This window comes from Cyprinus carpio, chromosome A22 (assembly GCF_018340385.1).
Source record: "Cyprinus carpio isolate SPL01 chromosome A22, ASM1834038v1, whole genome shotgun sequence".
Taxonomy (NCBI): domain Eukaryota; kingdom Metazoa; phylum Chordata; class Actinopteri; order Cypriniformes; family Cyprinidae; genus Cyprinus; species Cyprinus carpio.
In genome coordinates this window covers 2,335,788-2,350,590 of record NC_056593.1, presented here as the reverse complement: position 1 = coordinate 2,350,590, position 14,803 = coordinate 2,335,788, and the positions used below count along the sequence as shown (strand labels likewise).

The 14,803-nt window shown below is 39.9% G+C and overlaps 1 protein-coding gene across 1 annotated transcript in view; it reads left to right on the top strand.

Moving 5' to 3' along the window:
- Positions 1-450: 450 nt before the first annotated feature.
- LOC109047485 (fibrillin-2-like) overlaps positions 451-14,803 on the top strand; it is a 71,474-nt gene continuing 57,121 nt past the window's right edge. The window contains 6 exon segments of the mRNA XM_042711644.1: positions 451-608; positions 2,360-2,664; positions 6,936-7,018; positions 7,704-7,802; positions 11,664-11,759; positions 12,085-12,180. Coding sequence (XP_042567578.1) covers positions 2,489-2,664; positions 6,936-7,018; positions 7,704-7,802; positions 11,664-11,759; positions 12,085-12,180 — 550 coding nt within the window. The 5' untranslated portion in view covers positions 451-608; positions 2,360-2,488.

Genomic DNA, 14,803 nt, shown 5'->3' with positions numbered 1-14,803 from the left:
TTTAACGTTTCACTCAAATTGTGTTGACAATATAAATGGTCATGAAACTTTTTTGTGTGCAAAAACACGCAAAATAAAATAAACATATAAGACAATGTAATACTTTTTAAGTTCAACTTTTCACTTAAATTGTTGTGACAAAATAAATTGCAAAGAAAAAAACATTAATTTTGTTCATAAAAAAATGCAAACAAAAATGCTACATAATTATTAATATAATTGTCAACAATTTGAGTTACACGTTTTGTCTCAGTATATACTGAATACAAAGTTTAGTTCTATAGCATTTACAAATATCAATTGCTATCATGTGTAGGCCTACCTGTCTTTTCAAACGTAAACATCATCAATCACTGATTACAAAGAATAATTGTTTCTACTGGTGGAGAAATCTGTGGAAAATAATAGTTGGTTGCATTGCAGGGGGACAGTCAGTGGGTTCAAAACCCCCTCCTCTTTGGTTCTTCAACCAAAGCACCTCCCCTCGACCTATCAGGGTAATTCACTCACTTTTCTCTTTCTCACAAGGGCTTCAGTGCAGTTTTCCATTCAGGGGAACATATCCCGTGACAATAACGGACTCCTCCAGGCACTCCAAGACATCTGAGGTAATTCTGCTTCAATATCCTTATTATTCACGCATGGTTTATATGCATCAGTTTTAACGAAGCGCACAAAATATGCAATGCGATTTTAATATTACATGTAAGAAAGAACGAATTTAAGGGCGATTATGAAGTTGGCTACTTTGCAAAATTTTATTTTTAAGGAAAAAGTCCTTCGTGACGTAAGCCGGCGTTTCTCTCCTTACAGTTTGCTTACCGGCTAACTCTTTTAAAACGCAAATAAAACTATTATTCTGGTGCATGACTGCATAGAAATACATTTTAAAGATGAGAAACGTTGTGAAGTTTAGAAACATGAAAAAGTTACTTTAAGAGAGATTAAACTTTAAACACTTGGTTAAATACACTTTAAGTGTCACAACTGCAAATATACAATTGGTGTTCCTTAAAATAAACTAAACGCAACAAATACACTGATTATCATCGGAATACTGGACGCAGTCGACCTAAATCTCTCGTACAGAGAAGCGCGTTTGCCTCGGCAAACTCAACTTTTTTTCTTTTTTTTTCTAGCGACTGTTGATTTCATTTCTTTTTGTCACAAAGGATACGCTCACGTGCTGCAATTTTTAACGTCATAATTAAAGTAAAAATGTTGAACGGTGTCCCTGTGTCTGACGTCAAGCGGGCGATGTAATTCATTTAAAACCGCTGAAAGATGATTGTTATCGTAGGTGTTTTTTCTTCTTTGTTCACGCCGCGTTTAGCGCCGCCCACCTAAAAACTCCTCAGACTTTCCCTCTCAGATTTGCCAGACCTGTCAAAATCAGATGAACTGTGATTCAACTGAATTTATCTATTATCATCATCACCATCTTATTAAACTAAAGACAAGCAGACGCCGTTCCGATGTTAAATAAAATTTTAATGAATTAATTAAGCAAATGCTTTTATCAAAACTACTCAAAATGCATTCAAAGTACGTGTTTATCAGTATAATATAAATCTATAAATGTATCTATGTATCTAGACTGCTGTTCCCCATTGATGGTTTTTTTTCTGTTCACACCGCAATTAGACCCACCCACTTGAAAACGCTTCAAACTTTCCTTCTCAGACCTCCTAGACCTGTCATCTTAGATGATGTACTGTAATTTATTATCACAATCTTCTCATTAAACCAACTAAGCCTCTCATGTTAAACAGTGTTCATTTTGTGAAATGAAGTTTTGTGTTTTTATCAAAAGCGGCTCACAGTAAAATAAAGTTATATGTTGTAATCAGCATATAATAAAAGTCTGTGGAGGCATATCTAGTTTACATTTGTTAAAGAATGTCGTTATTAAGCAGTACGCCCACTTTGCAGAGGTTTAACACAAATATATCATGCTGAAATGAAAACTATGTTGTTTTGCCACCCCCCTGAAGTTGAAACCAATTTCCGCCATGGTTTTAAATCTTTTGAGGCCCATTATTTACCCTAAAATCTTATTTTTAATGAGCCAGTTGAGGACAAAACCAGAAGACCTGTCTTGGCCAAGTGTTATTTCTACAGCGAATGCACACTAAGAGAGTCTAAGTGGGGCTGTAAAAGGATGCGGGCTGGCGCTTAAAGAGCCACAAGGTTTGCCTGGAATAATACTAAACTTTATAAAATCTCCATTATTGACCGTGGGCGATTTAATGGCTCAATTTATGAGGGGGCACATTTGTTCGTATGTTCACTGCAAAAGCCAAATAGGCTAAGCAGTAAATGAAAGTAATGGTATGCATTTTGTCCTCTCTTTTTTTAGCCTTCAGCCTGGAGTGCTCTTGGATCACAAGCTTGAAGTTTTGCGTCTGAAGAGCTCATTGGAAAGGAAGAGTTTTATTGCGGGTGAGGCACGTTTAACGGCACTTCAGGAGTTGCATAGCAGGGGCCAATGGGCGTGTGGAAGCTGGCCAAGGTGGTGCTCGGATGGGCTGCGATCTGTTGGGCCGCGGTCCATTCAGCGCAGGCGCAAGGAGACGGAGACATCCAGGCCAGTCGTTTCACTGGAAAACCTGAGGGGGAGGCGCAACTGAGGGTCCGTCGGAGAGGCCAGGAGTCCCTCAGGGGGTAAGAGTTTTTTCAGTCACGTTCTGCTCCTGTTCTCTGTCAGTTTCATTCTTGAAGTGGACATTCTAATGGTTTAACTCAACTTTTATTACCCAAAGTACAGTATATTCATTTGGGGGTTGGTATATCTCATTTTTAAAGCTTGAATTCAAAGCTAGCATCATTTTCTTTAGATGCAGTAGAGTAATGTTGCAACTTGTTGTGCTGTTTGAGTTAAAGCCAAACTGGGTTGAAAGCACCATTGGTCCCGTATGTGATAGAGCCAGCTACAGAAGTGTTGTGAATCTACTGTGAAGGAATTTTAAGTACTGAAATGCCTCAGTATGTTGGTCATGACAACAGGAGTGTCATTTCCTGCTGATAATTTAAGCTGTTGAAAGATATTATTGTTTGGTTATCGTAAATTGTATGTCTATATATCTTCTAGACGAATGCATGGTGTTTTAGGTCTCTAGTTGAAAACTGAGGTACTGTAAACACACTTAAATGTATTGTAAGAGGAGTGATTGATATGATATGACATGATAGATATTTTTCCAAGCCTTCCAGTGCCCCAACATCTGCATTCGTCTCCACAAAGCCAAAGCTGTGTATTTTTCTAATTTTTGGGAAAACAATGGCTGTTTTGTGTTGTGCCACCCTCATATGTTCGAAACAGTTATTCCATTTATCCTCTCATCTGTACTTGCTTATAACTCCCCTGCAAACTGCAAGAGGAAATTAGGTATTCTGATTACTTTTTGTCCCCAAAAAGGGACATTTGCTTTTAAGCTGGAGGTGAGAAAGGGCATTTCACAACAAAGATATGTCTCTGATTTTTGGATCCTTATTTAATCAGGAAAGGGTCTTCTCGGCTAAGGTCTGAAACAAACCTAGCAATGTCAAACAGACACTTTGAGTCCATTAGATTAGGACTGTGGTTAGTTGCCCAGTTGAGACTGAAATTCAGAAACAATAGCACTATTCTGTATGTGTGTCCCAGTACCAGAAGTGGGACCAGTAGTAGTTGACATGTATTGTACTCAAAAATGAGTTAACTGAACACTTTGGCCAATTTTCCAAGTAAACTAAGAGGGAGTGTCTGATCCGGTCAGTGGAGCAGAACCATGTGGCACCGAGTCAATTGAGAAATGTGCCACAGTACCCTTTTGAGAGTCCATGCTAAACACAAACTAGCCCAAAGGGATGTAGGGACTTGCACGGTTTCCAAATTGTTTCCCGTCCAACAGTTCCCTTTGTAAAGGTGAGCTTAACTTAAAGACCCTTCTCACAAATGTTGTAGTCTTAAAGAAAGGTCTAATCGCCACCAAGCACCATTTGTAATCCTATTTAACATACCAACACAGTGTAAGAACAGCCCTTAACAATGCTGATTATAATGACCAATCAAGCCAAGTTATCCTGGGTCAGACAGTTTAAGAGAGCTGCAGTAGGATTTGGAGCTTACTGGCTCTCCTTGCTAAGCATAATTTGGCCGTCAGATTGGAGGAGTCTGATCACATTGCATTTGGGGGCCTCTTAAATGAAGGTTAAGTCTGGGAGACTGCTGTAAAAGCAATGGTCTTGGGGTGAGAATATGATTATGTGGTTCTCGATGCCAACCCTGACGAGTTTTGCTCACTACAAACTAGCCAGCAGTGTGCTCGGGGTAGATGTTTTTTAGAAGTCTTGATGGCTTGGCCGAGGTTTTTCTTCATTTGCTTTACATGTCTCAGAGGCAATGTCAGCTCCACTAGACTCCAAAGATGGGTTCCAGTTCTTCCAGAACGCTTGATGTTTGTATCGCCAGAGAGATTGATTTCTTAATATTGGATTTAAAGTCTTTTAACAACTAAAAGTACATGCCAGTCATAAGGAAAACAATCCTTCTTGGACCCTAAAGAGCTTGCTACAAGACATTTTGTTGTGGAAATGTTCTTTGTGGATACATATTTTTAAGTTTAAGAACAGAAAAATTATCTCTGGGCCAACTTAGTTTTAAGGGACTCCACAAAAAAAAAAAAAAAAAAAAAAAAACAGAAAAGCAGTATGTTTTTTTGTCTTTTCGTTTGGGTTTGTCATCTAACCAGTGGAAAGGAGGACACAGATCTGATAAGTGTATCCTTATGTGTGCATAATAGCATGCCCAGAAATTCTTATTGTCTTATCAAATGCACTCATTGTATTGTAACAAACAAGAAAAAAACATAACAACTAACTGCTTTCTGTTGTTTATTCCCAAAACCATCAGTCACTCCAGAACACTGAAGGGTCTTGTTTAGCAGCTTGTACAAGAAAGTGACAACATTTCCACATGGGACTTGTGCAAAGGCATGAAATCATATGGAGTGACCCTAACTCCTCCTTCATTGCATCAAAAGTGTGTATGTGTATAGTGTAGACAGCAGTGTGATTTGAGTTCATTAGGGTCAGGGGCTTGAAACAGGCCCAGTTGGACAAGGAAAGGCCGAAGTGATCCAGAGGCTTTACACATGGGATCTTTTTAATGTTAAAACAACCGTGCCATTAGCTCATTGGCTCTGGACTGCAGTAAGCAGCAATCCCGGGGGCTGGGAGCAAATGCCTCTTAATTGATCTTTAACCTCTTTAGGAGTGGTAGCCGGTGGGACGGAATTGTGCTATCTTTGTCTACACCCTCTCTCCTTCGTGAGAGCTCCTGTTAGGTTTTTATGACCTCACTGAGAACTGGCCAGAGGCCGTCCAAACATCCCTATCTCAGTCTTGTCCTGACCTTTTGCCTTACTGGAATTCAGTTTGCGATGGGTTTTTAGGGCTCAAACATTGTAAGTAAAGTTGACCCGCTTTATCTGGAGATATCTGGCAAAGAATTGCTTGCAAATCTCTGGCCTGAGGGCTGGTAGACCCTGTAAATGAAAAAGGATTTGACCTAGTGAAGTGAAATGAATCAGTCCATCTAGCTGAAGGAGTCACATGGTCTTTCCAGGTATTTGCCTTGTAGCAAATAACCCGTTACCAATTTATATCTCTCTTTGAGAAATGTTCTTCTTTTAGTACTGGTAAACACACCATACTGCAATTAATACATTAAGTAGTTTGCACATGGATTGTGTGTTTGAAATACTACTTTGTAGTATTCTCCACAGATACTTCACGACCACCCAAAGCAGTATTCCAGCTTAAAGAAGTGTGAACACACTGAAAAGCATATTATTTAAGAAAGAAGAGACTGGTTTGCATCCAGGGATAACCTTCTTGGCATTATTCTGCATGAGTTTCAGACTTCATTTTTGAGAAATAAGTCTCTTTGGTCCCACACTGCTGATAATTCATCATCTTCTGGCCTAATTTCCTCTGCTGCTTTTGTTTTCAGCAGCCCAACCCCCCAAACTTTTCACTTCCACTTGTTTTCTTTACCTCCCACTGATTCTTGCCCTTTCCCCAGCATTTTCCGTTTTTGTGTTCCAACATCTAGCCTTCAATCAGCCTCTACTCTTTCTCGTCCTCCACATCTCTCCTGGTTTTTGCTGTTAGCAGTTGTGTCGTCTGGCAATGCGGTTCGAAATCCATCAAAAGATTCAAACTACAGCTGGTCGTCCCCAGGTGACTGACATTTGTAAACATCTTGACTTGTAGAGGAAAGGAATTTATGTGTGTGTGTGCGTAGAAAGACAGATGTACCTTGTGGTTTTTTTAAAGGTCCATTTATGACAGGCTTAACTTGGTGCTGATAGAAATAAAACAGTTTCACAGTGAGGGTCCAGGTTTGATGGAGATCCTAAGGGCTTGTTGGAAAGAAAATGGCAAAATGACACGTTCTGAGGGCGATTTGCCTCCAAGCTGTCAGTTACCAGTTGGTCGTCTTGGATAAAGTCATATACACAGCACTGAGTCCCAAAACATGGTGCTGGGTTTGTTCACATTTAAGCAGAGAAATACTGAACTTTGGGCTTGTTCTTGTTATTAATCACATATATCATGAATAAACAGACACCTTTCTTTGGAACTAACTCTTGGTGAGAAAGTTGATAAAAAACAGCTCATGGATGAGTGCATTTGGGAACATAAGAGTCGCTTTAGTAAATATTTCTGTCTCAGGAAGTTTAGTTATGGTCCTACTCAAAACAAACTCTTATCATGTCGTTTCCCTGGAAAGTCCTTTGGGGCGATTGTATGCATTGAGCCATATTAATTGCAAAGGGTCAGGAGGTCTTTGAGACTGTAGATATTTCATTCTGTTGTGTGTTTCCAAGAAACATTCATGAATAATATTTGGTTTCTGTAATTTAATGGACTTGTTTCCATTGTTTCAGGCCCAACGTATGTGGTTCCCGCTTCCACTCCTATTGTTGTCCAGGATGGAAAACACTTCCCGGAGGAAACCAGTGTATAGTTCGTAAGTATCTGCAATATTTGCTTTGAAAATTGCATGCTGTCACTTACCCACAGTACACTTACCAAAAATTTGTTCACATTTTATTTTAAGGTCCAATTCTTGTTATTAACAAACCATTAACTATGACTTCTGCCTCAATAAATTCCTAATTTGCTGCTTATTAATAGTTAGTAAGGTAGTTGTTAAGTTTAGGTATGGGGTAGGATTAGGGATGAGGAATATGGTCATGCAGAATATGTGCTTTATAAGTACTAATAAACAACCAATATGTTAATAATAGGCATGCTAATAAGCAACTAGAGAATTGGACCCTAAACTAAATTGTTATCCATTTAGCGTTGGACTAACTCGAGGGTACGTTGGGGGGAAATCAGCAACTCCTCAGTTCATTAATCGCTCTTTCTGGGGTTTGACCCCAAGACCTTTAACCACAACACAACCCCCAAGAGATAAAGACTTAGACTTAAGACCCAGAACCGCATACTAGCGCACATGCAAAACAGCAGCGTGCAACAAGTAACTTTTCCAAATTAAATGGGCTACTGTTGTCACATGATCTCACTACATTGCATGTGTTTTACATTGAGTCCTAAAGCTGCATAAAGTTAATTATTCTTGAGTACTAGCCATTTGTCCGTGTGCTAAAAGATCAAAATGCCTTCTCATGAATATTTTGTCTCTCCAGCGATCTGTAGGAACTCGTGTGGGGATGGCTTTTGCTCGAGGCCTAATATGTGTACCTGCTCCAGTGGTCATCTTGCCCCTAGCTGTGGTGCGGCTGCAGGTGAGTTCAGTCATTACGGTTTCAAGTTGTCACCCACATTAGCAGCAATCTCCCTGTGCTGTATGAAAAACACATTATGACTAGTTCATAGTTTCTTTTTTGAGATGGTCCTCACTGCAGAACACAAGATCCAGGGGGTGTGGCTGGATCCAGATCCAACTCCTCCCACCTTACATATACCTAAACCTACCCATCTCCACCCCCTGATCCCTAAACCCACCGAACGCCACCCCTAAACCTACCCATCTCCACTAAAACCCACCGCTCCACTCCTAAACCTACCAGAACGCCACCCATAAACACACCCAAACCCACACCTAAACCCACCAAAACCCACCCCCTGATCCCTAAACCCCGAACGCCACCGAAACCTACCCATCTCCACTCCCTACCCATCTCCACCCCCTGAACCTACCCCGAACGCCACTCCTAACCCTACCCATCTCCACTCAATCTCCACCCCCTGGATGGGGATCCAACCATGCCCCCTGGATCTCATGTTCTGCAGTGAGGGGCTACTGTCTTTTTTGGTGCTTTCATTCATAGGCATAGTTTAGAAAAGGAGGAAATGGATATAAAATGACTTCTAGCATGTGTGCTAACCGCTAGGGCACAGCTTTGACTGTAGATGTGTTTTTTTAAAAGTTCTCTCTACCATACTTGCTTCCTTTGTGGTTGAAGGGCTTGTCAAAATTTTGACCTTTTCCTTGACATTTCCAGCGATTTATTTGGTTGAGAATTTTGAGATCATTTTGGTTGAGAGAGATACCGCCAGCTGGAAATACTGTGAAATCGCTCTGACAATGTATAGTGTTTCATCCTTTGAATCATTAGCTAATGTGAAGCCAGGAGTGTTTTTTGTTGAGATATGTCAAATTTGAAACCACACATCCACTGGTGAATACCTTGCACCGGGCGTTTTTTTATATGACTTTCTGATTGACAAACGTGATTGATTCTGTTCAGATGGTGCTGGGAAAAGTAATGACGGCTGGTAATTCCTGGATGAGGTGTTTAGCATTAGCGCAGGTTCCTCTTACTGCACTTGCTCTCTGCCAGTGGCGTCCAGCCGTTTCTCAGCGAATGCCCGGAATATGCGGTCATAGACAAATAAACCCAAATGCACCAAACCATAGGGTTCGGTCTCGTAAGCTGTAAAACCAAAGTCAATTTATTCAGGAATGAGAAATTGACCATCTAATTCGGCTGCCAGTCCTCTGACTGTTTGAAAACAAATGCTAAACATACGCTTGTACTCTGTTTTGGCAGCCTAATGAGATTTGTGAGATCGGTAATGCTGTCATTACGCCTACCAGACCGCATACCGTCTACAGTGGTTGGGAGCGGCCGCATTTATGAGTCAGCTATGAATCTGCAATTACTCCATAAATAACAAGCCGCAACACGGATGCTAGCGATAGCCATTAGCATCCAAAACACTGCAGCTGTGCTCAAGATACTGTAACGCTAACCTCTTTCTCTTCATCATTAACTATTAATATCATTTTAGTTCATGTTCATTTTAGGCCATCAGCATTTATTTTTAGTATCATTTGTACTATTAAAGTTTTGTACATGTTTGTATTTTTAACCATTTATTAATACATTATTAGTAATTTTGTTGTGGTTTACTCAAGTTTTATTGGTTTCAATACACTGGTTAACACTATTTTAGTTAATGAGAACTAACAATGAAAAATGACTCATTTTAGTGATGTTCCAATACATTATTAAGTGACATAGCTACTGTATTTTTATGGAACTAATGTTAACAGCAAAATTGTCAGTCTCTATAGTTTTCATACATTTTTTTTTTTATTGTATTACTCTTTGTTAGTTCATGCATTAACTATTTTTAATTAAGACCTTATTGCAACAGTCTCTATAGTTTTCATACATTTTTTTTTTTTTTCAGTTTAATTTTAGTTATTTTAGTACTTAAACTCAATGAAAATGAGAAATGTTGCCTTGGCAGCTAAATGAAAGAAAAGTTTTGTTTTAGATATTTTAGTACTTCAACTTAAACAATAAATTAAAATGAGAAATGTTGCCATGGCAACTAAATAAAATATGTTTATATTTTTTGTTTATATTTATTTCCGTTAACGTTTATTGTATTTCAAGTAATGAAAATGTTATTTAATCATTTTAGTTTTAGATAATAATCCTGGCCAATAGCTCTTAAGATGAATCTCTGGATTTGTAATAGAACGCAGAACAAGAACTAGCGCTTCCTGCTATAATTCAAGAAACGATTCGTTTTCATCTTAAACCCCATTATGTCTCGTTGGTGAGCCTAATGTCAACAGGCCACGGATCTCCATTCCACACTGCGCCGTGAGAAAGAAACGGCCATAAAGGACCTCTGTTTTTCAGCCTTGCTCATGTTTCCTGCCGTCAGCGTAGCTTGTAAAAAACTGACAGATGTGACTGCTGCAGACAGAGGTGCATTGTGGGCTGGCAGGCCTCGGGGAGCCCCTTTTGCATGTGTGTGTTTGCGTGTGTGTCTCAGCACGTGCAGCTCACTTAGCATGGGTCAGCGAACGAACCACCTGTAGCGGGCCGTCAGCAGGTCTAGCCAATGAAATGAAGTCATTTCCTGCGCTTTAGGAAAACACAGCCTATGCTCGAACATTTACAGGCCTTGCTGTTGAAAGCATGTCATCAGCGAAAAAACAAAAAGCACTCATGTTTGATCTCCATCCAGCAGCATTCTTCATGTGAAATCAGACAAAAATCAGATTTTTTTATTTTTTTACAAAAAAATAAATTTATTTTAATTTAGTTTAGTCTTTTTTAAGTTTCTTTAAAAGGATTAGATCATGGCAGGCAAAAATGAAAGGAGTAAATGAAGAACTGTTACATATTTTTTTGTCTGGGATAAGTAGTAGCTTGAATTATATTAGGGCTGAAGCGTAATGGCACGATGCCTTTGTTTAGACAGAACCAAAGAGTTTGGCGAGAGCAACATTTTGATGCAACCAATCGGGAACATGAATCTTTTGAAAAACTTGGTGCGAGAGTCCCATCAGAGATGATTCATTGTGCTTATGTCAGCTAAATGCAATTTTAAATCACAATGTTTTCATATACAAACTCTACTGAAAATTCTTTGCTAAGTGACTCTGTCTGTGCCAAGAGAATTCCTATTTCGTGAAAATTGGTGGAAAGTTAATCTAATGTCTGGTAGAAAATCAGGATGAAAATAGGCTTTTGTTGGCTGAGTTAAATTGCTCTTACCACAGTTTCGAATTGGTGGTTGCTTATATTGGAAAAACAATAAGAAGTATAAGAATTAAAGGTCTTTCTCAAATACTTACTGTAAGTATGACTAAATAAAATAAATAGTGAGAGGGAGATACAGTAAACTGAAATGTACACCAATGTAAGGGCATACATACAGTTACCTATGTAAAGATGAATAATATAGCAATATTCAAAATATGAGGCTTTGTAATACAGCGCTTTATATTATTTTCAATATTTCTCCATTTCTGCAGGAATCTTCATTTTCATCAAATAGTCAGCAAATCAGTGTGTTACATGCTATTTCTCTGTAATTATTTGTGATATTTATTTTAGCAATTTCTGAGTGTTTAAAATAGTTTAAAAATAAATTCCACAGCACTTTTAGTGCAATTCATCACAGAAGCAACAATATTCATAGTGTACAATGCCAAGTTTATTAGAAAACAACTAATTCCTGGAAATTAATTTTGTAATATAAGAATGTTTCTGACTGATTTTTTTGTGTTATTCCCAGATAATGGAGTTACTTTTAGCTGCATGCATGGTTCATTGTTACTGAGTACAATTGAGTGCTCTAGACGAATTATAATCACCTCTCTTGTCTCTGTACAGTCCAGTCCTGCGGCGTCAGATGCATGAATGGAGGGGTCTGTAATGAAGATGCCTGCTCTTGTCAGAAGGGCTACACAGGAACTCACTGTGGACAGCGTAAGTGAATTTTTCTTTTCAGAATGTCCAGACATCTCCACATACCTGCCCAGACACACACAACAAGAGTTTGGCTTACAGACACAAAAGATCTTAGAATGTGTTTAAATCCAACTATATATTTGTCTAAATATTTTAATTTTGTTTTATTTTTATATTTAATTATTTTTTAAATTCACAGTTTTTTTTAATGAAGATCATCAAGAACTTTCTAAACATTCCAAAGAACCATATAGCAACTCAAAAACCCTGTTTGCATTTTTTAAAGTATCTAGGATAAAACATAAAATAAATTATCTCATTTTACCAATTTTACTTTCTGTAGCTGTGTGTGAGAGTGGATGTCAAAATGGCGGCCGTTGTATTGGACCCAACAGATGTGCCTGTGTCTACGGTTTTACTGGACCGCAGTGCGAGAGAGGTAAGCCACCGCTACGCTTCCAAAGTTCATATTTCCTCAAGTCTTAATTGTGTTGACGTCTGTGAGGATGTGCGGTTTGTTTACCGTCTCAGGCCTGCTTCAAGAATGTGGTAATACTGTGTCAATGTGACCCAGAAATGCTCCGAAGGGAAATTTACAATACTTTAGTTTTGAGGCGGTGTGCTTCCCCCTTCACTGTAACTGGTGTGAAATGGATGCTACAGTTTACACTGTGGCCACGTCTCTCAGAGCTGGAAAAAAAGACGAAAGCCTCCTTCACGGGTGCATGAGACGTTCTGTCACAGGTGAAATCCTTGGCTGGAGTTATGAGAAAATGACAGACTGAAAGGACCGTAAAGGCATCTCCATCAGGCCGTGTGAATTGTGAGAGAGAAGCGCCCCAGGCACACTAAACCAAATACCTAAGCCCTTTTTCAGTACCCCACCCTCCTGCGTCTGGTTCTCTGTGTGACCCCACCCCTTCACGAAGCCCCCTTGTGCAATCGTAGGCCGGTTCCCTTTGAAAACCCAACACAGGGAGGTGGAAAAGTTTGGGAGACATCTGGCAATAGATAAAGTAGGGTGGAAATGACAAGGGAACGATTCTGTGTGGAGCCGTAGACTTTTCTGACAAGAAAGGGTGGTGGTGGGTGATAGAGGGTGTTCTCCAAGAAATGGAGACCCCAGCTGTGTATACAGAGCCAGGCCTGAACTAGTACAAACAATCTCTTCACATGGAGAGCACCGTCCACAGGACACCAGCTGCCCCCCCGACATCTCCATTCTGGGCCACCCCACCAGATCCATTCAGTCCAGACTCTCGTCTCCGAAACCCCCCAGACTTACCCTCAAGCTCCTTGCTTGTAGATTGTAAAAACGTCACACTAAGCAATTAGTCATTTCACACTTAAAGAGCAGAGATAGGCTCTTTATTTAGCCTGTTTCAGGCACGCCTGTTTATCATCAAGTGACTGGATTTCACACAGTTGACGAATTTCCAAAAGATGATGCAGTTTTGCAAAACTCCTGATGTCAGTCTCTCTATTTGGTTCTTCCAAAAAAAAGCCAGAACCATCTTCCAAGAAAGAGGTTGTAACAAAAAATTGGATCATGAAAAGACTGAAGCACAATAGTTGGCTTGCGTTTTTAGAAAGTCGGTTGTCTGCAGAGCTCAGCTGTGAGTTGGGCATGGTTTATAGGGGGAGTTGAGCGAGTTAACGGTAAGAATGGTGTTAGCCCCATCTAATTAGTTTTCCGTTTAGCCACGTGTGCTCTGCGTTATCGCTTACCATGTCCCACACCAAAAAAAGGTATGCGTAATACTCATTCACAGTTGAAGGTTGACATTGCTCAAGGTCATGGGTCACTATTCAATTTTTGTTGCATCAATTACCACTGTTTTAGCACAGATGGCATTGCTTTTTTGTGTGATGCAATGGATTCTAGAGAAAAGGGTTTTCCGAGCAATGAAATGTGACTAATCCTCCTGTAACCACAAGAGAATGAATGAATGAAAGGACTGAGGCTCACTGGACTCATTGTGGACTGGCTCATTTGGGACTCATTAAAGTGTTGAAACCTTGGCTTGTTGGATGTGTATGACAGAGATAAGATGTGAAGAGATTGCCAGTCTTATTTAGCCATACTGTAAATCACTGAGCAGTAAAAGAGTTTGTTGATCAGTCTGAAATTCTTCAAAGCCTTTCACAGGAATGCTTGAGTGTCTAATGTTTCCTTTCTACCCCCTTTTTTTCTTCAGACCTATGTGAATGAACTTCTGCTTCTCCCCAAGTGAAAACACATTTCTTATCTTGGAGTGTACTCTGATTAAACTGAAATAGGTGACAACAAAGCAAGCGACTATTCCTAGTCAGTGTTGAGCACGTTTTTGGCTGCGCTTGGGGTTTCCAAATGCAGTTGGTCCCCATGGCTTAACGTTCCAGACTAGATTAACTTATCTCTGGCTGATTTTTTATTTCTTAGACGGTCTTTCATCACAGTTTACTTCCTTTTGGTCCATTAGCACAGAGGATGATAAAAACAGGCCAAGTCATTGGAGTGTGAAGAAAGCTGGAATTCCTCCTGCCAAATTATGCTGCCGCTCAATCTTTGGACAAGTGTGAATGCCACACATCAGAGTCCTTATGATGCACTGTTTTTCCCCAACTTCCCCAGCCTCATGATTCATGATAATTTATTCTGCTGAATATTTGGCAGAAGTCGCTGGCAGGGAAACACTGTGGTGACTAAACGGAAAGTAGAGGTGAGTGAGCGTTTGGCAGGATAGGGTGTAGGTGAATGGTTTTGATCTGACAAGACTCGAACTGTAATCAAGGCGAAATTACTTCCGAATGTTGTCTGCAACACAGACACATCCCCCCTTCTCAGGAATATGAGTCTGCTTGCTTCTGGGAAGCAAGGTCTGTGCATTGCTGCCCAGTTTGCCAACGTGACATTGAGGTTAACCGCTTTCCCTTTTGCCTTGCAGATCTGTTGCTACGAGATTGCGATCTTGTGTATTAAAGTGCTCAAAGGGGTCCAGTCTTTAGCGTGGACCTACCGTATTACACTGAATTTATTCTTCTGGCCGTGTGCGCATACAAATGGTTCTGTGCAGAAATTG